The sequence below is a fragment of the Vulpes vulpes genome, chromosome 13 (assembly GCF_048418805.1).
Source record: "Vulpes vulpes isolate BD-2025 chromosome 13, VulVul3, whole genome shotgun sequence".
In the NCBI taxonomy this organism is placed as follows: domain Eukaryota; kingdom Metazoa; phylum Chordata; class Mammalia; order Carnivora; family Canidae; genus Vulpes; species Vulpes vulpes.
The window spans coordinates 18316570-18342149 of record NC_132792.1 but is presented as its reverse complement, the minus strand read 5'-3'; the positions used below and the strand labels follow the sequence as shown (position 1 = coordinate 18342149).

At 37.5% G+C, this 25580-nt stretch overlaps 2 protein-coding genes and 1 pseudogene across 7 annotated transcripts in view; all 3 read right to left on the bottom strand.

Moving 5' to 3' along the window:
- Positions 1 to 21670, bottom strand: part of TAF2 (TATA-box binding protein associated factor 2) — a 92793-nt gene extending 71123 nt beyond the window's left edge. For 3 of the 5 annotated variants that reach the window (XM_025993387.2, XM_025993388.2, XM_025993389.2), the window contains exons 1-6: positions 21271 to 21670; positions 20776 to 20830; positions 12638 to 12798; positions 2837 to 2955; positions 1481 to 1622; positions 30 to 261 (exon numbers count right to left, since the gene is read on the bottom strand). In XM_025993387.2, coding sequence (XP_025849172.1) covers positions 30 to 261; positions 1481 to 1622; positions 2837 to 2955; positions 12638 to 12798; positions 20776 to 20830; positions 21271 to 21353 — 792 coding nt within the window. In that variant the 5' untranslated portion in view covers positions 21354 to 21670. Of the gene's footprint in view, positions 1 to 29; positions 262 to 1480; positions 1623 to 2836; positions 2976 to 12637; positions 12799 to 20775; positions 20831 to 21270 lie in introns of all 5 variants that reach the window. The other 2 variants (XM_072734008.1, XM_072734009.1) reach the window with 1 other exon arrangement.
- LOC112915948 (ubiquitin-conjugating enzyme E2 L3 pseudogene) lies at positions 9799 to 10328 on the bottom strand (annotated as a pseudogene).
- A 1659-nt stretch (positions 21671 to 23329) lies between the features above and the next one.
- Positions 23330 to 25580, bottom strand: part of DSCC1 (DNA replication and sister chromatid cohesion 1) — a 34835-nt gene continuing 32584 nt past the window's right edge. For both annotated transcript variants that reach the window (XM_025993391.2, XM_025993390.2), the window contains one exon: positions 23330 to 23655. In XM_025993391.2, coding sequence (XP_025849176.1) covers positions 23547 to 23655 — 109 coding nt within the window. In that variant the 3' untranslated portion in view covers positions 23330 to 23546. The remainder of the gene's footprint in view (positions 23656 to 25580) is intronic.

The following is a 25580-nucleotide window of genomic DNA, read 5'->3' as shown; positions in this document are numbered from 1 at the left end:
GGAGAAAGGAACATGAAGCTATGACTTACCTCGTGCATATAGGGATCTACAAGTATTTCAAAAGGTCCGATGGCCAAAGAGATATTTGATGCAGCTGTTGGAATGGTAAGCATGTAATGAAAGGTCTTCTTCCTCATATCATGGGTATAGACTGTCTCCACCAAATCTCCATTGGAAACAGCCACCATTGCGGCATCTACTGTAAATTCTAATTTCCATGTACATAATTCAGAGTATGAATCAACACATGGGAACCAAAATCTAGAAAAAAATATCACCAGCATTAAAAATATAGTGAAAATGTAACCTACATTGTTCCCCTTACTTATAAGTTATTCTAACATTTGTAGAATATGCGCAAAAAGAAATTTCAGGTATTTCCCTAGTGAGCTTTTCACTGTGTAACTTGAAAGAATCTAATTAAAGATAGAAATTTCCTCCAAATATTATTTGGCAATATTAAGAAAATATATCATATGATGCTGCCAGTTCAAATCCTTAAAAAAGAGATAATTCCTAGCTTTGAATTTTTAAATTAAAAATTATTTTCACTTGCAATATTCACATTAGTCAGTTTTTATGTAGTATTCATTTCTGGAAACTAAAAAAGCTTATAATAAAGTTTTAAAAAACACAATATTCAGAATCTAATCCCAAATTGTTTTTGGAGATTAGATGCACTGTATAAATCCAAATAATGCTAGTAAAGCCAGACATAAAATTTCTATTCCCCTTTCTTTCAAGATCAGATTTTACTACCTGCAAGGGTATATATCTGATATTGCAACACAAAGAAGTCTAAGACATCATCCCTGACTTGAAGGAGTTAATAATCTGAGGATTACTAAAAACAATCTGAAAAGAATGCACATAATTCAGTAACATACAGTGAGCTATTGAGCTTTGAACACAAACTACAATTATACACAACAATGAAAGTAAATCTTAACTACCATAGTGTTGAACAGAAAAAGACATCAAGAGCATAATGCAGACACTTCCATTTATATAAAGTTCAAAAGCAGGTGTCAAGCTATGCTATTTTAGAAATCAGAATAGTGGTTAACCTTGGGCAGGAGGACATTAGGTGGGCAAGTAGTGAATTGAAGTGGGTATGAGGGGGGATCTACAATGCTGGTAATGTTCTTTTTCTTGATGTGAATGTGAATTACACAGGTTTGTTCACTAGTGAAAATTCACTATTATTTACAATTCGTATAATTTTCTGTATGTTATTTTACATCAGTATAAAGTTAAAAAATAAAGAATTGAGATGATTTTAGAACAGTCTCTTTTTTGAGAAGGAAAGAGAAAAGGGAAGACAGAACTAAGAGGAACGACTAGCGGAACAGATTCAGAAGAGGTAAATTTGAGGATCAAATTCATACTTCTCATTTTACACTAAACACATGTATTGTGTATACACAGAAAAAATGCAACTGAAAAAGGAAATTAACTGAAATATATAAGAGTAATCTACCTTGTGGAATTTTGATACCCACAAGAGAAAACATGAGCACCTCTCTCTGCCATACTTCCCTCAACACTGGGTACCACAAAATGAAGACCTCCTTTTGGCTGATCCAAAGAAAAATTGATGTGTATCTTTAGGACCTTTAATTCTGCAACAAATAAATATACATACATTGATATGTAAATATATAATTAAGTAACAGCAGTGTATATAATAAGGGCAAAGACTTACACTAAACATAAAATGGGAATCGAAGCTCAGTTTTACGTGAAAAACTACACTTACCCTAGTTTAGGCTCTCACCTTCTCTCCACCTATACTAACTCAAGAGCCCACCTCTACTGATGTCCTTACTTCCACTCAATTCTAGCACTGCTAGCTACATTCTCCCAAAATATGGCTCAGGTCATGCCATATCCTCATCTCAACATTTCTGATAATGTTACACTGCCTAAAGAAAAAAATTCAAAACTAAATCCAATGCAAAACTTGAAAAATAAGGACCTAAAAAGCCCCCCAGATTATTAACCCTAGTTGACTTTAGGGAGTAGGAGTAGGAGTGAGTAGGAAAAGCTACCTAGGAATTTACATAATCCATTATTTATTATATTATCTTTGATATCTACCTAACGCATATATGTTGCTTTCATAAAATTAAAAGGTTTCTTTTTAATTTCCCTCAAAGCACTACAACCGTACGAGCTCCAATTTCTGAACACGAAACGATAGCCGTCTAATTGGGCAACCCCCCTCAAGAAACCCCTGGCCAAACATACAAACTATTAAAAAAAAAAAAAAGTTTTTTTACTTCTTCATCTGGTTATAGGCTAAACAAAGGAGGCAAGTTATATATAGTAATTATAATAGCTGTGACTTTATACAAAAGAAAATGATTTAGATATAATAAGAGTGTGCTCAAAAGTGCAGACCACAGAACCCTATGTTCTAGCATTGACTCAACTACTAATCAGTGACCTTCAATAGTTCACTCACTGTCTGGACTTCAGATTACTCTTCTGTAAAAGGAAGGAATTGAACCAGGTGATTTTTTAGGATTCTTCCTGCTATGAAATGCTATAATCCTAAACTGCTTTGACACTCATGCAATCTTAATTCTTGACAAATTATTCCATCCAATTCTTTTTTTAACTATCAACTTTAAAAACAACAGTGAATAGGTTTTTTGTCACAGCCCTTAATTGCTATTTTCCTATTAACCAGTAATCCTTAAGAAAAAACAGTTTCCAATTTCTGTATATTTCAACTTATTAATTTGTAATTATGGCATCATTAATTTTCATGTGAAAGTTCAGTCACTGAGTCTAACATGATTTTACAGTCAATACATTTTTTGTATTTTACCATCAACGTGTTTCCATAACTCTGATGGAACCTTTATGCAAAGTTCTCCATTTCCTGCGTCAGGATCCACAGCACTAACTGCAGCTGCATAAGCATTGGAAAAATAATTAAGATTTCTCCTGGAAAATACAAAAAGAGCCTGTTTTAATAATAAACCAAACATTTCACCAAATATTTTCTTAAATATTTGGTAGCATTTGTTAAGTATATCATTTTATGAGAATACTTTTTAGCCAAGTAACTATTACTCTACCCACCATGACAAAACCTATTAAATTATAAATACAATGTCACATATAGTCTATTTGGCAAAGCTATGGGATTATTATGATTACCATATCCTTCATTAGTTTTGGAATGCTAAAGCCACTATACTTTCATGATAGAAGTGAGAACAATATATGTAGAATTGAAGAAATAATTATTCTTCATCAATCTGGCAAAAATTTCATTGGATTCAAGCTCTACAATCTGACAGAACTTACAATGTTTAAAACAAGTGAGAATGGGTATCAAGTCCTCAAAATGTAATACTACTTACCTTCACACCCCAGTGCCTGACAATATAAGCTTAAGGAAGGAGTGAAACTTTTGGCTGCTTCACTGTTGTATCTCCTATAAGCCAGGGGGCTACTCAATCATTATTTAAGAGTTACTTGGCCTTATTTCCCATTAGATGAAAACAACACACAGATGTCTTATGAAATATTAAAACATAGTTCCCATCCAATTTCTAATTTTATTTCACTACAATTTATTTTTCTTATTTTAATTTTTTAAAGATTTTCATTTATTTATTCATGAGAGACACACAGAGAGAGAGGGAGAGAGGCAGAGACACAGGCAGAGGGAGAAGCAGGCTCCATGCAGGGAGTCTGACGTAGGACTCGATCCCGGGTCTCCAGGATCAGGCCCTGGGCTGAAGGCGGCGCTAAACCACTGAGCCATCCGGGCTGCCCATTCCAAACAATTTACATGTGTGTGTATGTATATATATAAAAACAGACCTCCTTCCACTTACAATGGAATTGTATCCCAGTAAACTCATAAATTGAAAATATTCTAAGTTGAAATGCATCTAATACACCTAACCTACCAAAAATATCATAGCTTAGCCTAGCCTACCATAAATGTGCTCAGTACACTTACATTAGCCTCCCATGGAGCAAAATCATCTAACACAAAGCCTATCTTATAATGAAGTATTGAACATATCAGGTAATTCACTGAGTACATTCACTGTACAGACTGATTACAGGAAAAATAAAATGTGAAAAGCCATTAAAGGGATCCCTGGGTGGCGCAGCGGTTTGGCGCCTGCCTTTGGCCCAGGGCGCGATCCTGGAGACCCGGGATCGAATCCCACGTCGGGCTCCCGGTGCATGGAGCCTGCTTCTCCCTCTGCCTGTGTCTCTGCCTCTCTCTCTATCTCTCTGTGACTATCATAAATAAATAAAAATTAAAAAAAAAAAAAAAAGAAAAGCCATTAAAGAAAACAAAGTTATACACCCTGAACCCGACAGAGGCCATTCTCCTTCCATTTCTATCTCTCTACTAACTAGAAAGATGTAGTAACTATAGCCTTTAACTACACAACGTAAGATTCTAGAAGCACTTAGACTTCTCAATAATTTCAACTATTTCTTCCTGTTAGATAAATATGTAAAATGTGTAAAAGCCACAGGACCACATTAAAATGAACAACTCTGTGTTTTCACATACCATCTATTTTTTTAAAAATTATCATACAGTACAAATAATTCTTTTTCCTTTGGTATATGATTCTATAAATTCTTACACATGTGTAACCACCACCACAATAAGGATGCAGAACAGGTCCATTACCCTAAACAGTCCCTTGTTGTATGATGCCTTGTGTCAAATAAATGGGAGTCATACAGAAAGCAATCTTGTGAGGCTGGCTTGTCTTACTCAGTATGCCTTTGAAATTCTCCTCAGGCATTACATGTAACAATAGTTTCTTCCTCTGCACACTGAATAGTATTCCACTGTATAGACTGGACCTCAGATTATTTATTGTTTATTCATTCATCCACTGAAGAACAATGTGGGTTGTTTCTAGCTTTTGGCTATCACAAATAAAACTACTATGAATAACTGTGTATTTTTTATGTGAATTTAATTTTCATTTTTGTAGTACAAATACCCAAGAGTGGGACTGCTGAATCAGATGGTAAGATATGTTTAGCTTTATAAGAATATGCCAAACTGTTTTCCAGAATGGTTATACCATTCCACATTCCCAAGTGCCAGTTGCTCCACATTCTTGCCAGTGCTTAGTTAACATACCATCTAATTTTAAAGGCTACTCTGTACATCCATAGACTAAAATTTCTTTTTAATAAAATTTCAGAAACATGAAAGATAGCTGAAGAAACCTGTAATTTCCCCCCCAGTTTTCTGTAAAATTAAAAAAATAAAAGACAATCATTACATAAAAAGCCAAATTTAAACATTACCTATTAGGCCACTCAGTTTTTTTATGGGAAATTATTCTCACTTAATCTCCTCATTTCCTGAGAAGAGGTAAAGTGGTCCAAATAAAATGGTGAGTCATTGTAAGTGGAATCTATTGGAAAGTCAGTTTTGAGGAACAATCTTCTCATGGTTTGGATTTCAGTGTTTCCTTTCATAATATGAATCAAATCTATTTCTTTTCAGAATAACCTCATTAAAGCCAAAAATCACAGGGCAAGATTATAGTGTTTTCAATTTTCAGAATAATAATGACTGCAAAATATTAGTATGTCCTTGCCCTATAACCACCACTATCCTCAACTTTCAGTTCCCAATCCCCATCCCCTCCCTCAAGGAAACAAAGCTTAAAGAAACAAGTAATGTTGTATGATACTGAAAAACTAGTAAATTAAGGTAATCAAAAGAATTTTCTCCAAAAACCTATTATAAACATTTATATTAAAATAATTTGGCAATTCTTTGTCAATAACATATACTTCTTAAAACTATGGGTGCAGATTTTACAAAACTGAGGATTCAATTATTTGTGAACTTTTTCTCTATTTAAAAAAAAAATCATGGAAGTAAAATAACACATCAGAAAAATATATATGCTCTAAATATACAGCTCAACAAATTTTCACAGAACAAAAGCAGCCAGTATGCAGAGCAAAAACAACTTTACCAGTCTCTCAGAAGCCCTCCTATAATCACTAATCAAGCCCCACCTCCCACCATCAAGTGTCATCGTCATTCTGACAACTAAAGTAACAGATTAACAACTTAATAGACATTTTCTTGTGTTGGACTTCTTTTACTTAATGTCATATCTGTGAGATCCAGACATATTACTGCATATAGCTATTGGTCATTCATTCTTGTTACTTTAGAATTCCAATGGTGTGAAAACATATCACAATCTATCTCTACCACTGATGAGTCTTCAGGTAATTTCCAGTTTTGACTATTACAAATGCTACTGTGAACATTTCTGTACACATTTTTTGGTGAACATATGAACACATTTCTATTGAGTACATACCTACAAATAAGACCTACATTAATCAGAGTATGCATATATTCAACTCAATTTTCATTTCTATTAGCCGTGTTTGAAAGCTGTAGTTACTCTACATTCATGTCAATACTTGGTTTCTCTTCTGTCTTTGGTTTTGATAGTTTGCACACAGGAAAAAAAAAGAAAGAAAAGCCAGCAGGAAAAGCCATTTTCCAAAAATGAAACCAATTCTCAAGTTAATAAAGACTACTTCTTAAAAATAATCAAAACAATATTTGATATGATAGTGTGAAGTAAGGTTGCTTGGAGAAAACTGTACCTGAAAAGGTTTTTCTATGAAAAAGTCTAGGGCATTTCACTCAAGCTCAAACTTGAATGAACTACTCAAAGTAGCCAATTGTCTAAAATCAACAACACAGAAAACAATATGTCAGTCAGAATACAGAAAAAAGGGAACCCTCTTAACTGTTGGTGGAATGCAAGCTGGTGCAGCTACTCTGGAAGACAGTATAAAGGTGCCTCAAAAAGTTAAAAATAGAACTATCCTATGATCCACTATCTATGATTGCACTACTAGATTTGAAGGGGTATATGCACCCCAAGACTTATAGCAGCATAATCAACAATAGCCAAATTATGGAAAGAGTCCAAGTGTCCATCAGCTGATGAAGGGATAAAGATGTAGTAGATATATATATATATAAAGAAAAAGAATGAAATCTTGCCATTTACAACAACATGGATGGAGTTAGAGCATATTATGGTAAGTGAAATAAGTCACAGAAAGACAAATACTGGATGATTTCACTCTTATGTGGAATTCAGGAAACAAAACAGATGAATATATGGGAACGGGGGAAAAACAGAGAAAGAGGGAAGCAAATGGTAAGAGACCTAAAAACAGAACATTAACTGAGGGTTGATGGAGGGAGGTGTGTGGGGGAATGGACTAAATGGGTGTTCAGTATTAAGGAGGGCACTTGTTATGATGAGCACTGGGTGTTCTATGCAAGTGATGAATCACTAAATGCTATTCTTGAAATCAATATTATACTATATGTTATTTAAATAAACATTTGAAGAAAAAAATCGAATCAAAACAAAACAAAGCAGCCATGTGTGAAAGGCTAATGTATTTCAAGCTACATAAATACTGAATACAGGGGATCCCTGGGTGGCTCAGCGGTTTAGCGCCTGCCTTTGGCCCAGGGCGTGATCCTGGAGTCCAGGGATCGAGTCCCGCATCAGGCTCCCTGCATGGAGCCTGCTTCTCCCTCAGCCTGTGTCTCTGCCTCTCTCTCTCATGAATAAATAAACAAAATCTTAAAAAAATAAAATAAAATAAAAATAAAAATAAAAAATAAATACTGAATACAGATAAAGACAAAATGACTCTACTGCTATGCATCTATCAATTAATCCAAAAAGGAAGGACTATTTCTAATTTCAGGGCTACTTCATTTAAGAAAAAACAATGCCAAGGCAGAGAATATTCAGAGGGTGGGAATGCTAACAAATTTGGGAAGGGTTGGAAGTATTAAGATTCTGTAGACTAGAAAATAGAAAATTTAGAGGAAAACAATATTTAATTAGGATATAATAATATTTAAACAGATAAGTTTGTGAATATTATACCAAAACAAACTATAGTCTGATGTAATAAAGAACTTACTAGCATTCAAAAATAATGAAAAGGGTGCTTTAAAATATAGTGAGCTCTCCAGAGCTAGAAGCATTCAAGCAGAAGGTGAAGTAGTATAGGAAAAATACTTAAAGTTCTGACTAAATGAACTTCAATGTTCCTCTAGCTACCACAACTTGATCCCAAGCAGTACTACTAAGAACAGGCAGTGAGGCATTGTGGTTGAGTTAATATATATAACTATCTTAATACAAAGCTTACTTAACCATAATCAGAAGCAGGAATCACCTATTTCTACTCTGTGAATATTAGTAAAATAACAACATTTAAAATCTCTATGTAGTAGAAGCCTGTATTAAAATAAAGAATCTACAAAATCTTTTTTAAAAAATAGCAAAAAAACAAAATTAAAAAATAACAATAAAAAAATCAGCTCCAATTACTCTAAAAATCATTCTAATCACTCGTTACTTCATTTATATCTCTAGAGTGGTCATTTCTACTGCCATTCCCTAGCAAAAATGAACATAGCAGACAGGAATTAAACTGATTCTTGGAACCTGGAACACTGAAGTTTGTCAAGCAAAATAAAAAGTATCTTCTCAAAGTGGCAAAGCCTATCTAGGGAAGAAAAAGAAACAAAGGAAAGAGATGTCAACTACTATAGTCCACAGAAACAGCTTCTCTGGCAAAATCTATATTTATTTTACTCTAAGAAGAGACAATACAGCAAAAAAAAAAAAAAAAAAAAAAAAAAGGACAAAAGTGAACCAAAAAGCCATAGATCTTGTATGGCAAACTATACTTTATCAACAATATATAAGATTCAAACATAAGATTTAGAGAAAGTGCTGTAATTATTTTACTAGCAGAGAGTAAGCCGAGAGAGAGAGAGAGAGAGAGAAATCAAGCATGTGCCTTATCGATGTTACCTAATAGGATTTTTAATTGCTAGCACAGGTAACTAACAGCTCAGCTAACATTTAGTTGGGTAAAATAGGTAGAAATGTCTTTCAGTTTCTTATCTAAATGTTTCCCTTCCTTACATTCCCCCTACAGTTCAAAGGTACTGAATTTCAACCAAGGTAAGCACACTTTTTCCATTAAAAATAGGAGGGCCTGGCTGGCACCTTAACTTTAAAAACAAAGAAGAAAATATGAAGAAGTAGTGTATTACTTATTTGGATGTTAGGGCATTCTTGTAGATACTAAAGATCAGATTTTATCACAGAATTTAATTTTCAATTTCAAACTGCTATACCTAATTTGTTTCAGCTTTAGCGTGAAGTTTATTGGTTTACAAAAGAAAGTGACTTTAGAAACAACAGTAGAGAAGTATCTAGGGACACACTAAAGACCTTAACTATCTGCCTTTCCCAAAGTTCTCTAAAAATAATGTCATCTAGGACAGACATTTTTCACCTCTAACTTCTAAGGAAAGCAGTATTTCTTCTGGATAATTGGTATGCTTCTATCTTGTGTCTTATCAATTGTATAAAAACGATAGTGTAAAAAACAAAAAACGATAGTGTTTCTCTCTTTGGTATGGTAACCAGAAACACCGAACCTAAACCTACAGTTTTCCTATAGTTCTTAACAGCATGTGCCCACTCTCCCATGCTTTTTGTAATCTTCATGCTAATTTGATTAGCTACTTTTTAAAAGTGTTGTCTAACAAAATTCTAAAACTAATCTCAAATCCTTTTTTTCCCTTTTTTTTTAGAACATCTTAAATTTTTAATCCTTTCTTTATAGGTTACCTAGACCACTTTTGATTAAGAAAACTGTAGAAAGTTAGTAACTGCCACAAGCAAACACCAGGGGTCTCCGCTCACACTCGCTGGAATCAGTGGTGGCAGACTTTAGTCCACAGGTCGCTTCTCCCCGCATTTCTTTGTAAACTCTTCAGCATTCTTACAGAATTTTTTACGGTCCTTAGAGTATTCTTCAGCTAGGTCAGCCCGAAGTGGGTGCTCAGGCTGGGGGTCGTTCACCAGTGCTATGAGGAACCGGATTACTTGGTCGGTTTTGGTTGCTGGCTTCCAGTTTTCAGCACTAATTACTGGCAGACAAACCTGCCCCTTTTCATCGATGTTCGGGTGATAGATCTCTGTTTTAAATATGATCTTCAGTGGTTTGAATGGGTACTCTGCTGGAAAGTTGATTTTGATTCTGAAGGCCCCCTTATCATATGGAGGGTTGTCAGGAACAATAAGCCCTTGCCAAGTCAATAAATTAGCTTCATCAACCTGGATGTTACGGAAGTTTTTCATTCCACATTTGCGGATTTCTTCAAGCTCCTTCATCAGCCTCCTGCTGACCGCCATCTTGGATCTCAAATCCTTTTTTTTTTTAACAAATCAAATAAAAACCAGCAAAAAATAACTAATGTTCTCTCTCTTAAAAAGTAATCAAAATTCTAGAGCTTGGTAGTAAAGCAGGGGTAGTGAGCAAGGATTTGCTAAGTGATCATGGCTAACAGATCTCTGGTTCTAACTGAAAAGATTATATTCTTTCCTTCTCAATTTCCTAACCTAACCTTTGAAAAGATTCCCCTTTACAACTTCCTCTTTCCTTTCTTTACAATGCTATAAGTGATGAAGATCTTCCCTATCACTACAGGAAAATTTTAGGGGATATAATGACCTCAAAACAAACATGGCAAGAGTAAAGCTGGCTTCCTCAACAGATGTTGAGTCCATTGTTCCTGTCATTGCACCATCACAGATTATATTCTCTGAGACCTGAGCAGCAACAACTGGTACAGCAGATGTGTAAACACTGTTTTGTTACTGGCAGATGGAGAGGCTTCTTACCCTGTTATCAAATGCATAGTTCTAGTGTTAACTGGGTAGTTTTCTGGACTCTAGGAAGGCAATGGCATCCCTACCCTTTTACAGGTTCCTTTTCCATTCATTAGTGGTGTATATTTGCTACTTGAAAGACAGGTCTTTCTTTTTTTTTTTTTCTGAGGGAAAAAAGAGGCAAATGATTTCATAATAAGTGTTTTCATATAAGTTCTACAAGTGTGGCTGAAAAAGCAATGTAATTTCAACAACTCCTCTTTATCAAATGGGAATTTATGGGAGCGATTCAGAGATTCCCTGAATTTTTCCAACAGCATTCCCTTTTTTCTTCTCTAAGTCTGAAAGATTCTGAACCAATGATAATTCAAACCAAATAAAATGTCTAAAGAGAAGCCTCCTTTCTCAATCCTTCTAATCCCTTAAGGTGATGTTCTTAGGCATTAGCCTCAGTCAGAATCACCTGGCACACTAGTTAAAACATAAATTGCAGGACTATATATATCCTGAGTTTCTGATTCAGCAGATCTAAGCCAAAGCATGGGAATCTGCATTTGTCTTTTTTTTTTTTCTTTCAAGATTTTATTTAATTTCTAGTTAGTTAACATATACTGCAGTATTAGTTTCAGGAGAATTTAGTGTCATCACTTGCATGTAACACCAAGTGCTCATTACAACATGTGTCCCCTTAACATCCCACCCCCCCACCACCTCCCCTCTAGCAACCCCTCAGTTTGTTTCCTATTGTTAAGAGTCTTTGATGGCTTGCCTTCCCCTCTGTTTTTAGCTAATTTTTTTCTAACAAGATTCCAGGTGATGCTGATGCTGCCTGTCTGGAAATCACACTTTGAGATTTGCTGCCTTATGGCATCCAGACAAGCTAATATACCATCTTGACTAAAAACAAGTTATAATGAAATTTTGGCAATGCACCCCAAAATAGCGAATCATGATACAATCCAAATCTAATCTTTGGAAAGACAAGTGCCCTCAAATGTGGCTGATAGTACTTAAATTAATACAAATGTTATTGGGCACACTCAAGTAATACTAAGAAAAGCCTTAAAAATAATAAGTAATCCCATTTGCCCAAGGAAATAATTCAAAGAAGAATAAACTTATCTGTGCCAAAATATTCACTCAACATTATTTATGATATCAAAAGCTGGAAATTATACAAATGCCAAACAACTCGAAAACAATCATGCAAACTGCAGACTACTAAGTAAATGGGATATTACCTGACCATAAAAATGATAGAAAGTGAAGCATATCATACGTGGTAGAGACAAAATATTTAAATGAAAAGAAAACAAAAAACTGATCACAACATGTTTACTAAAAAACAAAAACAAAAACAAAAAAAACCACAAAGAAAACAGACATAACCTCAATAGGTTCAGTATTTATTTAAAGTGAAGGAAAGAGGTATTTAAGACACAGTATTTTTGCATGATATTCTAAAGCAGTCAAAATATTTTATAAATATTTTAAAGTAGTCTCTGGTCTATGGATTATAGCAACCACCTAGCCTACTGAAGATCACATGTAATATTTATGAAGTATTTTTTTTAAAAGACATTAAAAGTAGGAAAATGGTGAAAAAATTTATTTAAAATTCTCAGGTAATACTTCTTTAAAACTAGTTTGAAGAAAGGAAACTTTGTTTCCTTTGTTGGGCAGAGCTAGTAAAATTTCTTGAACCAAGTGTGCAGAGTGGTAAGAGAAATTACAATTAGGAAAAAAATTGGGATTCAGAGCCCAATAATAATCTAAGAAAAATCTGTTAAAAAATTAATCCAATAATATGGGGAACATATAGCTATTAGAAATATTAACTTTTAAAGTACAAAACTTACTGTTTTGATTCATTGTGACAGACTTCCAAAGTTGGGTCATTATAAATAAAAGCAGCTTCTAAATCATTGATCCTTACTCGATATATTCTACACTGTTTGCTGTTCAACTTGATTCTATTCAAGTTTGCAACTGTTGGAAATATAGTCAGTTCCACGAATCCCTGCAAAGATAAAGAATAATAACTTCATTATAATTAAGATTGGTAGGTTTTAGAAAATATGTATTTTTATTTCTACTACTTACATTTACTTACATAATTATTTCTACTATTTATACTAACTTCAAAGACAGAATCCCAAATAGCTACATACACATAAGAGCTCTCCAAGTATCTTCATTTCAAACATTATTGTCCTAATGAATGAACAAGTGTGAATTATGTATACTTTAACTTCTTGGTAATTCATATTCACTATCAGTGAAAATGAGACCTTCTGCTAGAAAAAAAGTAAAAGGACTCACTATTCTCAAATACAAGAATTTCTAGACAGACTGGAACTCAAACATGGAAGAAAGAAGAAAAAAAAATGATAGACCAGAAAGAGAACCAAAACCAGGTGAGTGAAAGAACATGGCCCTCCAAAATGGGAATCAAATGGAAAGATGGGCCAACGGAACATGTCATATAAGTTCAGTGATTTTACTCTCATGGGTAAAAACCTGATGTACTCCAATGTGAAATATGAGAAGGTATGCATGAAACAGCAGCATTTCAGGGGCTGCAGAGTAAACAGGAAAATTTCAGAAGCTGCAATGGGAATAGCTAAGATGAAATGTGGCAGCAACCATAGGGAACTAAAGTATAATAATTATAATGGCTATTATTTAGTGAGCACTACTATATGCCAGGCACTATGCTGGATACTTTCCTATGTTCCCTCTAATCCCACTAACAACTGAAAAAAGTATTTATACTCTTCATAAATAAGTTAACGAAGTTAAGAAAATTAGTAATTAGTAAGTGGAGAACTGACATTCAAACCCACATCTAAATGACTCCAACGGAGTCCTATTGTGCTATTTTTAGTACAAGGCTTTAAGTAATATCCAAGAATTTTTTTTTATAACATTCAGCACAACTGCTCAAAAGTCTAGATATTCTGCAGCCCCAATTCCTCTAATTCCCAAATATGAAGAGCTATACATCCTTAAATTATACTACCTACACAGACCTACATGATAGCAAATGAGAAAAGAAAGAGAAGCCAAAATGTTGATGAAAGTTGTTTAAAGGTGTAAACTATTAGCAATTGAACAAGAAAAGACCAAAATTCTCTTAATTAGCCTATCAGCAATCCAATGACCAATTCATATAAACAAACTTAGATTAGCTCAAAGACAGCAAACGGAATCAAGACAACAGCAAACTTGAACTATAATAGAAAAGATTATAGTAAGTGCTTTAAGTCAATAGTTAACTACATGAGTGGGACATAAGAACAGGATTTGGCTTTCTAGACTAAGGATAACAATGACAGAACAATGAATGAAGTGTGGTATTTCATGAAGATAGGGAAAACCCAGTCTCCTTGTATCATCAGGTCTCTGACACCACCTAGAGCCCTAACCTGTATTTGACTCCAACATTCAGATCCATTAACTTCCACAAGCCTCCAGTCCTGGTCATCTCTCACCACTGGCACTACTGCAAGGCCCCCTGGTCACCTAAGCTCTCATCCAAGTCTCTTCTTCTTGCTCCTTGTTCCCTCCCAACCACTTGACAGCTGACCATCTTCCTATACTGTTCTAAATAACCTCCCCTGCACCATTCAACTTTTTCAAGAACTCCTCTACCTTCTAGCCTTAGATAAAATATATCTTGAATCCCTTTGACAAGAATTACTTATTCTTTCATTCAGTATAAATTATGGGAGGGGAAAACAATTATGGGAGACTTCCTGGTATCAATTGCTACTCTAGATCATTCATAGCATTTTAGATAGCATATACTATAAGAGGCAGGCAATATAATGTCCTCATTAAATGAATGTTTTCCGGAGGTAAACTGCCTGCATTCAAATCCAAACTCTACCACTTAATGACTGTATGATCTTGGGTTAGTTACTCTAGTTCTCTTTTCCTCATCTGTAAAGTAGAATAATGACACTACCTTCCGTCTGATGATATGACAACCGAGCACTTCAATATATAGAAAATCATAGTGGACATCTAATAAATGCCTAAGAAATGTTATTATTCTTTTCCACTTCTTTTCCTTAGTGTTCATGCCATACAGGTCCACCACCCGCTATTTTTCTTCATCAGTATCTCCCAAATTCCCCAACATTCATTGAAGGTCATACTCTTCATTTCTAACCCACCTTTTGCCCTCCTGCTACATATAACTATTTTTCCCTACTGTTCAAAACTGATCCTTCCACTGGTCCATTGGAGGCCATACTCTACAGTATCCTCAAAAATCCCACTCTACTAATTATCCTCTCCTATAATTATTACACCTCCTCCCTACAGGATTTTTTCCTGTGCCTATAAACCATGTTCAAAACTCACATATCATTCCTTTAAACCTTGGTATCTATGTCACATTCAAATGCATTAATTTTTGCCCTCTTCCTGGAGGTATCTCATATCTTGCTTCTGAAATGATAATTCCTGGGGTCCCAAAACCTTACCACAGTCTACTAATCATACTGGAAGTCTTCGGAGGTCAAATACTAAAGGGAGTAACAGCCCACGGCTATTTCAGCTTATTTTCCCAGCCCCAGAAAATATAGTATATATTTTAGTAACTGACAAATCCCTATACTTGTTCTCTAACCAGCACAGCAAGGACTATTATGGAAGGGCTAAGATAATAAATCAAAGCAACTTAACACCCCTTAGGGAACTGCAGAGATTAGTGCCAACAGATATTTCAAAGATGCCTACTACATCTTCATTTACTTCAAGTATTTGGCCAATACAAAAGTCAAGGAGGTTTTAGAATTATCACAAACCTGCCAATCACAACCACAGTTTCAGATGTAGTATTTCTACTGCAGCAAATCAGCACAGCTCTTGGTAACTAATGCTGCAACTAATTATCAAGCAAATACCTTTTGCTTCCAATTCTTATCAGAAACACACACACACACACACACACACACACACACACAGGTTGCCTTCAAAAGAGCAGAACCCCTTCACATTCATGTAATAACTAAAAGCTATATCAACTCTCCTACTCAAAACATAGTCCAAAAGTCCCTTGATTCCAAGATAGCCCATAAAGAATTATAATAGTATGTTATATTGACAACATTATGCTAACTGCAACTGGTAAGAAGCAAGTTCTCCAAAAGCTTTAATAAAATCACATGAAAGTTCAGGGGCTTATCACATTAATAAAGCTTCTCAGGTTCCAGTATTCTAAGGCATATAGAAATATACATTTCAAATGAAGGATAAGTTGCTTCATTTTGTACTACCCACCAAGGTAGAGAGAAAGAGGAAGAGACACAAAACTTGGTGGGCTTCTTTGAATTCTAGAGGCAATATATACATTTGGGCATACCACTTACCAGGTAACCTATTAAGTTGTCAGCTTTGAGAGGGGTCTAGACTAAAAAGTTCTACAGCAGATCCAGGCTGTAGTTCAAGCTGCCCTGCCACTTGGGTCTTATGACTCAGCAGATCCAATGGCAATTGGAAATGTCCATGGCAGACAGATGCTCTACAGAATCTGGCTTTTTCCGATAGAATGACAGAGCAAATTCCTGAGGTTTGAGAGGAAGGCCACAAACTCTTCTGTCAGCAACTATATTCCATTTGCAAAGCAACTACTGGTTTGCTACTAGACCCTTCAGTAGGAACTCAATACATGACCATGGGACTCTCAAAGACTGTTCCCTGAAATGACCATGATGAAAAGAAGAGTAATATAAAGCTCTAAAAAATAAAACTGGGCATGTACAGCATTTTTCCACTTTAAGGTGGAGATAACACATCTAAGCCAGGCCCAAGCACGTTCATAAAGCACAGGCAACAGCACAAGCAGGTGTTCAGAATCTAGTAAAACTTCTTCTCACTGCTTCTCTCCCTCTCCCTCAATCTATCCCTATGGTCTCATGGAGAGTTCCCTATACTGTTAACAGGACAAAGCACAAGCCTGAATTATGACTAAGTGCACAGGATGCTACCACCAGCTGGAACTGGATGGGAGTTGCCATTAGAATGTCACTGAAGTGTGGCCCTGAAAGAGGTAGGAAGAAAGTCCTACAAGTGACAAAACATTGGGAAATACATCTGGCTGTACATTCTTTGTAGAAATAGAGATGTCCTGAAGTATGCAACTACACTGACCCATGGGCAAGTGCTAATGAGTTGATTAGGAACTTGATAAGAAAAAAATTAAAAGGAAGATGGTAAGAGAAGTGTACAGATGGATTTCTCAGAGCAGGTACAATGTGAAAATATCCATGTTGTTATCACATAAATGATCATCAGAGGACATAACCACAGAAAGGACCCTCAAAAATAAACTGGCAAGATGAAATAGAGATCAGACTCTTTCCCTTGTCACTCTACTCAACATACAAAGTGGTCACAGTGGCAGAATGGAGGCTATGCATGAGCCCAACAACAAGGTCCTCCCCCGACCAAGGACCATCTGGCTACCACCATTGCTAAGTGCCTACTACCAACAGCACAGGATCATACTAAACATCCGATAAGGTACTTACTGGAGGGACCAGTCAGTGACTTGATAAGAGAACAACTATGAAACAGCTCACATCAAGAACATCTTTTTCCTTACAAGAGCAGACATATTCTAGATTTTCCCTCCCTAAACATATTTACAGAAAATCTCATATATCGTTGTAGTATCTCATACATGCCTCTAACTAAGGTTCAGGGAAGTGTGGTGATGGGATCTTACGCACAAAATTTACTGATTTTATCTTGTGCCCTATCATCCAGAAGCACTGGCATGATCAACTGCTGAAGGCTCAGTTACAGCATCGAGGGACCTCCAACAGAATGCTGTTTTAACAAGTGGACAGTATATAGGGTCATCTCTCCATAGCCAAAATAGATTTGTGATGGTAAAAGTTGGAGTGACTGTTCTCACTATTGTATCGAAAAAACACTGAAGGAATTTTTGCTGTCTTTATAACCTTGGATTCAGTATGTTTGGCCAGTAGAAAAATATATCCATGAGGACACACAGTCATGGTTCCATTACATTGGAAACTAAGACTGTCCCTTGACCGCTTTCAGTTCCTCATGCTACCAAACCATCAGGCACAGAAAGAGGTCACTATAGCAACAGGAAGGACAAATCCCAATTATCAAAGAAGAACTTATGTTCTGCTTATACAGTAGACAACACTTACATCTGCAGTTCAAGGGAATTCATGGAATGCCTCTTAGGGCTCACTTGACTAATAGCCCCAACCAATGGAAAACTGCAACCCAGGGCAGGTCAGGGCAAGCAAGGACACAGATCCTAAAGAAATGAAGATCTGGGTCAGACCAACAGAAATGTCAGCAGAAGAAAAAGGAAAAATGGAACAGGCAGAAGAACAAGGAAGCTGTGTTTAGCAACTTTGGCCTTGACACCAGCTAAAGAAAGCAGGGGCTATAGCAATTAAGTTCCACACACTCTCTTACCTACTTTTCTTTCCACTATTTTGTATGAAAGATACTGGTGGTAGCTAATACTTTCGGTAGGAATAGAGCTAAGCTGCCATATCTTCATACGAACTCATGAGGTGAGGGACTAGCAAACTCCCCAAAGGGTCAGACAGTAAATAGGCTTTGTGGGCCACACAGTTTCTGTCACAAGTACTCAACTCTGCCACTCTGGAGCACTCCAAAGTGCTCCAAAGCACTTTAGACAATGTATAAATAAATGAGTGTGGCTGTACTCCAATAAAACCTATGACAAAAATAGGTAGTCAGCCATTGCCGACCTCTGGAATAGCCGATAAGACTTTGTTAAATTCCCTGTGTGGGACTACTAGCTTTTCATCTCAACAAAAAGCAAGAGAGGATGGTTTGGGAGCAAACAGGTGGACTGTTCTAGATATTCTCCTTTTGCCCCTCCTTCTCCACCACAGGAGTTACATTAATTGGCCACTAGCCCTTTAGCTTCCCGTTGGGGTGGTCAAATGGGAAGCTTGAGGAGAAAACTGGAGAGCAGAAGGAAAGTGAGTTCATTACATTTATCCCTCCAGGATACTTGCTGCCTAGCTGAGGGAGGCAGTAACTACATTCTTCTACCAAAGACCACACCTTCTATAAGGTGACACTTTCCTAAAGCTACCATAGTCTACTATACTCTAGTAACTTCTGCCTTCCTATGTTCTTTCAGGTTTGGAAGTGGTAACTGTTCCTTGTTGCTAACCTAGTGTGCCTCACCATATATTGGTTTCTCTTAATCCTGTTTGTTCTAAATAGTCCTTTTACTACTTTCCCTCAATTAATCTGTATGAATATGCCATTTACTTCCTTCTAGGACCCTAACCCATACACCATCCAACCAATTTTTCTAGTGGAAAACTCCCAAATCATTCACAACTCCTTCCAAACATTCTTGTAAGAGTCATCTGCAATTCTTTCCATCTATAATTTTGGCAGGGACAGAGGACGTGGAGAGGGGAAACAGGAGACAGAAAGGAGCTGCAGGTGACTCTTAGAGGTCTTCAATCAAAAAATGGCTCCATCACTTCCTAACTTTGTGTCCTGAAGAAAGTTACTTAGTCTCCAGTCTTTCAGGTGCTTTAATTTTTTAAAAAAGGATTAAAACAGTATCTACTTCATGGAGTTATTGTAAAGATTTAGTGAGGTCACACATACAAAACCTTGGAAAAGTTTCATGCATAGTTTGTACTCAATAAAGGTTCACTGTAATTCAGCCAATCATGTCAATTCTATTTCTAGACCATTTTCATATAGTTATCTTCATTCAAGGCTTCATCATTTCTCCCCAAGATTACTACAGCAACTTCTTAACTAAACTCTCTATTTCTCATATCTTCCCTACCCAATTAATACAACACAACACACTTAAACTGTCCTTCCATGAAGTACAAGGTAAATACAGTTGACCTCTGAACAACACAGGCTTGAACGGCACAGGCCCACTTATATGTGGATTTTCTCCCAATACAGGGTGGTACTGTAAACTTATTTTCCTTACAATTTTCTTAATAACACATTCTTTTCTACCTTACTTCATTACAAGAATACATTCTATAATAAACAGATGAAATATGCATTAAGCAATTCTTCATGTTACTGGTAACACTTCTGGTCAACAGTAGGCTATTAGAAGCTAAGTTAGTTTCTGGGAAGTCAAAAGCTATACCCATATTTTTGACTGTGTAGGGGGTCAGGACCCCTAACCCCTACATTATTCAAGAGTCAGTTGTAATCATATGTAAGGAATATTGATAGAGAAATTCCTTAAATATGGAGATGGGACTTAGTTAACCTTTAAGGATTCTGTGATTCCTATGCTAGTTTACTTTTCTATTTCACTACACAGCCCATCTTAAGTAAACATATGCATACAGGGATAACAGTTGCGGAGGGACGTTCAGCAAAAAGACAAAACAAAAAAACACCAAAGACCGTTCACTAAGATTTTGTCTATTTAATACAGGTCTCCCTAAATTAAGTACTTAGGTAGTCATGGACTGCCCCAGGATAGATTACAAATGCAATCTAAATATATCAAAAGGATAGGGTGGTGCTTACTAGATTCCAAACACCTAACCTAAACCTTTATAAAGCAACGACGCACCTAAACTAGGTCAGCCGTGAATCAGAAAACAAAACTGGCCTCTTAGCAGCCAAATTAAGTCAGAGAGCGTGCTAACCTTAATTTTTTTCCACAAAAAATGTTCACTATGGGCTTACTCTTGTTTCATGCACAATCCTAAAATGCTTGGTAATAGAGACTTCCATATTCCACGACAAATTAAACAGAATAAAATGTTAACCCAGAGAGAGAAGGGAGACCTGAGGAGGCAGCCAGGAGGAGAGCAGCAAGGCTATGCACCCTGAAGTCACACAGCTCTGAATTCTAAATCTTACCTATTCTTGAAACATAAGTCACCTGGAAAGAAAGTTTCTGAATATTGTAAAGGCCGAACTTGTTACTGTTTATCATCGTTGACAATACACTTACCACAACAGATTTTCTCTGGAAGTTTATGTTGTTGATGCAGACGACCTGATGGGTTGTATATGGAAAAAGAAAAAAAAAATTCCTATTATTAAATACAAACACAATTCTATCCAAACAGAGACAAGAGGTTCTAAGCAGCTCACAATCTTATCTTCTACAACCTTGCTAATTAAGGTAACTGCAGGTTTTATCAACAGTCACAAAAACAGATTTCTTTGGGGGGGGGGGGGGACACACAACTAGGTACCATAAGAAAAACACTTATGGACCTGCAAGGGATATTAAATCTGAAAAAAAAAAGGGGGGGGGGGGTTATTAAACCACTGCCACCGAAAACCATTCATAGGGTCCTACAAACAGCATTTCCATGGGGGAGCGGGCTCCGGTCTCCCACTACATTTCTCAGGCCCTCTAAGGCAGCTTCGAGCGATCACAAAATAGAAGTAAGGAAAAATAAAAGCTAGAAGAAGAAAGGAAGATGAAAAAAATACTTATAATTTATATGGCCTTGGGCTTTCAAAGCCCTTGTCTCCTTTCTTCCTGTTCATTCTGGCGGGCTCTAAGCCAGTAGGCGGCATGAAGCGCTCCCACCGAGCTGGGCTTCGCGGCTTCCCCGCTTCCCGGGGGGCGTCGGGGCATTACCAGCCCCCGGCACCTCTCGCTCCCCGCTCCCCCGCGCTCCCGACAGTCATGCCCCGCAGCCAGGGGTCCCTCGGCGCGCACGACCCGCCGCGTCCGATCCGCCGCCGCCCGCTTGAAACTCGCTTCCCCGATTCGGGTCCTTTTATCCGCCTGCGACGGGCTTGTCACGAAGATGCTGCTCTGAGCGACCGCTCCAGGGCCCCGTCGGCCGACATCTTGCCGGTCACCTCTGACCTGTGGCGTCAGCGGAAGTGGGGCGGCTGCGGGGGCGGGAGCCGGAAGCTCCGCGTCAGCGGGTGGGGCTTGCGCGGGAATCTGGGAGTTTTCGCCTTTGGCTTTCCGTACATCCGCAGCACGAGGTAAGCTAAAGTTGAGGGAATATATGGGGGTTTGCGAAGAGCCCGGCGGAGAGCCGGTGGGCGTCTGGGTAATCAGGACTTCGTGGAACCAGGAGACGCCGGGTCCCGCTGTGGGGCGAGCAAACGGACGCCCCGAGCGCTTTGGACCCGGTGACTTGAGCTGTGCAACGTGTAAATTAGACCCCGGGTAGTCTGACTCCGACCCCGGAGTCCTCCCTTGGGTTCCGGCACCTCCGGACTTTTTAAATGGTTGCACATAGAACACAATTATTGAAAAGAGACACTCAGGGGCCACAAGAGAGTAAAAAGGTGTGAATTTCAATAATAGTTAAATGTTAGGTCACGTGGATTGCCCATTAACTTTTTTTTTTTCCATCTTGGACCAGATTTATCTTTGGCCTATCCCCTCAAAGGGTGCTGGTGACAAGGGTACTAGCCAAGTTAAAACGAATTTGGACTCAAGTCTAAATGAATACAAATCAGGGAATAAAGTCATAAAGGAACTTTATCAAGCATGCCAAAACCCACTAGAAATTACTTGTAGTTTTCTGGTATAGCCCGTGTCAGTTTCTTCCACTAAGGGGATAACCGCCCTCTTGGTATTCTTGACAGAAGATGGAGGATCAAATCCATTTCGTCCCAAAATTCACGTTGACATCAGCCAGGCGACACAGCAGCTATTACCAAGCCCATTTCCTCAATGCAAATGACTAATTTAGGTAACAGAATCTAGTGACTCCCTATCTCAGTGGAATGTTGAAAGTAGAGGGGGAATCACTTGTGAAATGACATCCAAGTGAATAAATCATTTCTAGGATAGTAATAGTAATATTTAGTGCTCTGAAAAGCCTTTATTTTTATTTTTTAAAGATTTTATTTATTTATTCATGAGAGACACAGAGAGGCAGAGGGAGAAGCAGGCTCCCTGAACACAGCCTGATGCGGGACTCCATCCCAGGACCCTGGGATCACACCCTGAGCCAAAGGCAGATGCTCAACCACTGAGCTACCCACGTGCCCCTCTGAAAAGTCTTTTTTTTTTTAATTTTTTTAAAATTTTTATTTATTTATGATAGTCACACAGAGAGAGAGGCAGAGACACAGGCAGAGGGAGAAGCAGACTCCATGCACCGGGAGCCCGACGTGGGATTAGATCCCGGGTCTCCAGGATCACGCCCTGGGCCAAAGGCAGGCACTAAACCGCTGTGCCACCCAGGGATCCCCTTTAAATTTGTTAATGGTTAGAATGTCAAAACCTAATAAAAAGATGCAATTATTTTTTATTTTTTTAAGATTTTATTTATTTAATTCATGAGAGACAGAGGCAGAGACACAGGCAGAGGGAGAAGCAGGCTCCATGCAGGGAGCCCGATGCGGGACTCGATCCCGGATCTCCAGGATCACGCCCTGGGCCAAAGGCAGGCGCTAAACCACTGAGCCACCCAGGGATCCCCAAAAGATGCAATTTTAAATATAAAAAAGGGAACGCTCTTTTTCTATAAATAAAACCATACAGACTTAAGATATACTAAATACAGGAAACAACACTGTATGCATAATGTAAAAATAACTTGAAAGACCTAGAAATATCCTGTTACATTTAAGGGAAAGAGAACAGTAGTTTCAAAATGCTTAAGATCTGGAGAAAAAGGCTTCAAAGCAATAGGTTTTTTTTAAAATCTGGAATACAAATATATTCAAGAATCTTTTTCTTAGAATCATCAGCGTTTATGAAGCAACTTTAGTCCCAAAGAACAGACTGTTACTCTTTTAAGAAATGGGCCTTCTTGAGTTGTAAACTTTAACACCATTTTGTATTGAAGATCGAGAATATTTGGTGAGTAATGCACCTATTGTTTGCTTCTCTCCACACAAATCTCTGTGGGAACAATAAAAAAAATGAATAGCATTAGTATGTTAGGGAACATAATATTCACAGTGCTAGTTATTTATATCTCTCTTGCCTAAGTCCATCTTTCCAACAAGCCTAAGGATGTGTGTTTGTGGGACAGATAGGGTAGGGAGTAGTCACTAAGCCTAAATTGAACTAGGTACTTTACATATATTACTTAGTTTAACCACAGAAACAGTAAAAGTAATGTATTATTTAACCCTACCTTAGATATGAGGAAGCTAAGCTCAGGTAGTAATGGATGGAACCAAACTTTGCTGCCAGGTCTGCATGACTTCTTAGTCCATTTGTTTTCCCCCATTACATCACACAGCCTCCAAATTAGAAATATAAGCCATGGGATATAGGAAGGTCTAGACAGAGACCCTGGATCCTAGGGTACCTGTGTGTGCTTATCTGTGTTACCTACCCTCCCTGAACTTTAGCTTTGTCTTCTGTACCCCAAAGAGGAGTAGGATTTCACTATACAAGGTGAAGGAAGAATGAAAGGACATGGGCTGGAGAGGGAGCAAAGGCAAGGTCACACAGGGTCTTAATGAACATGGAAAGGAACTGTGATTTAATTCTAAGTATAAAGGGAAGTCACTAGGAGGGTTTTAATTAATGGAAAAGCAGAATGTGATCTAAGTTTTAAACAATGGAGGCAATGAGTTGATTATGGAAGCTAAGTGGTGAGTACATGACAGGTTCACTATATTGTCACTTTTGAATGTTTAAAAATTTTCAAAATAAAAAGTTTAAAAAGTGGGACAGGGAAGAGGAAAAAACTTAAGCAGAGAGACCAATTCGGAGCCAGGAACTAGATGAGCCATTAGGATTTGCTCCTACTTTGAACCAGGGAGAGAGAGAAAAAGACAAATATGATTCCTGGACTTTTTTGCTTGAGTAACTGAATTAATGGTGGTCATGTTACCGAGAAGTAGAAGATGGAGTTAGGACAAGGAGGAACCACAGTTCTGTTCCGAGCATGATATCCAGTGGAAATGTTCATTAGGCAGCTAGATAAGAGAAATTAGAACTTAAGGAAAAGATCAAGTATGAAGATAAAATTAGGAGGTCATTAAATTTAATTCCAGGCCTAGATGAGGGCACTAAGGAAAAAAATATAAATGAAAAAGCAGATGGTCAAGAATAGTCCTAGAGCACACCAACACTTGAAGACTGGGTTAAAACAGGGAGACATGAGCAAAAGAGACAGAAAAGGAGCTGCCTTGGGAGAGAAGGGACACAACTGGTGTGTTTCAAGTAGAAAGTGATCTACGGTGTCCCAACAGTGCGAAGAGGCCAAGTTAACAAGGACAGACAAGTGACTACTGAATGTAGAAAGATGGATGCCAACAGGTTAAGGAAAGAATGGGAGACAGAAACATAAATGAGTACACAAACTTTTCACAGGAGTTTCCTGGAAAGGAAAGCTCATCTTATTGTACTTTAAGATGAGCAATACTACAGAATACCTGATGGAAATAATCCCTGCAGATAGGGAGACATCAATCACGCAGGGGAAAGGGGATAACTAGAGGATATATGTCTTTAATAAGGCAGAGGGATGATCCAGTGCAGAAAGAGGATTGGCCTTAGGAGCAGGGACAGTTCATGCACTATACATGAAGGACTGCAAAGAGACACAATACAATTGTGGACACAATACAAGGACATAATGCTGGCAGGTATGGCAGTAGGAAAGAAGCTATCCTGGGCACATGGGTGGCTCAGCAGTTGAGCGTCTGCCTTCGGTGCAGGGCATGAGCCCGGAGTTCCGAGATCAAGTCCCATATCAGGTTTCCTGCAGGGAGCCTGCTTCTCCCTCTGCCTATGTCTCTGCCCCCCTCCCCCCTCTCTCTGTGTCTCTCATGAATAAATAAATAAAATCTTAAAAAAAAAGTTGTCCT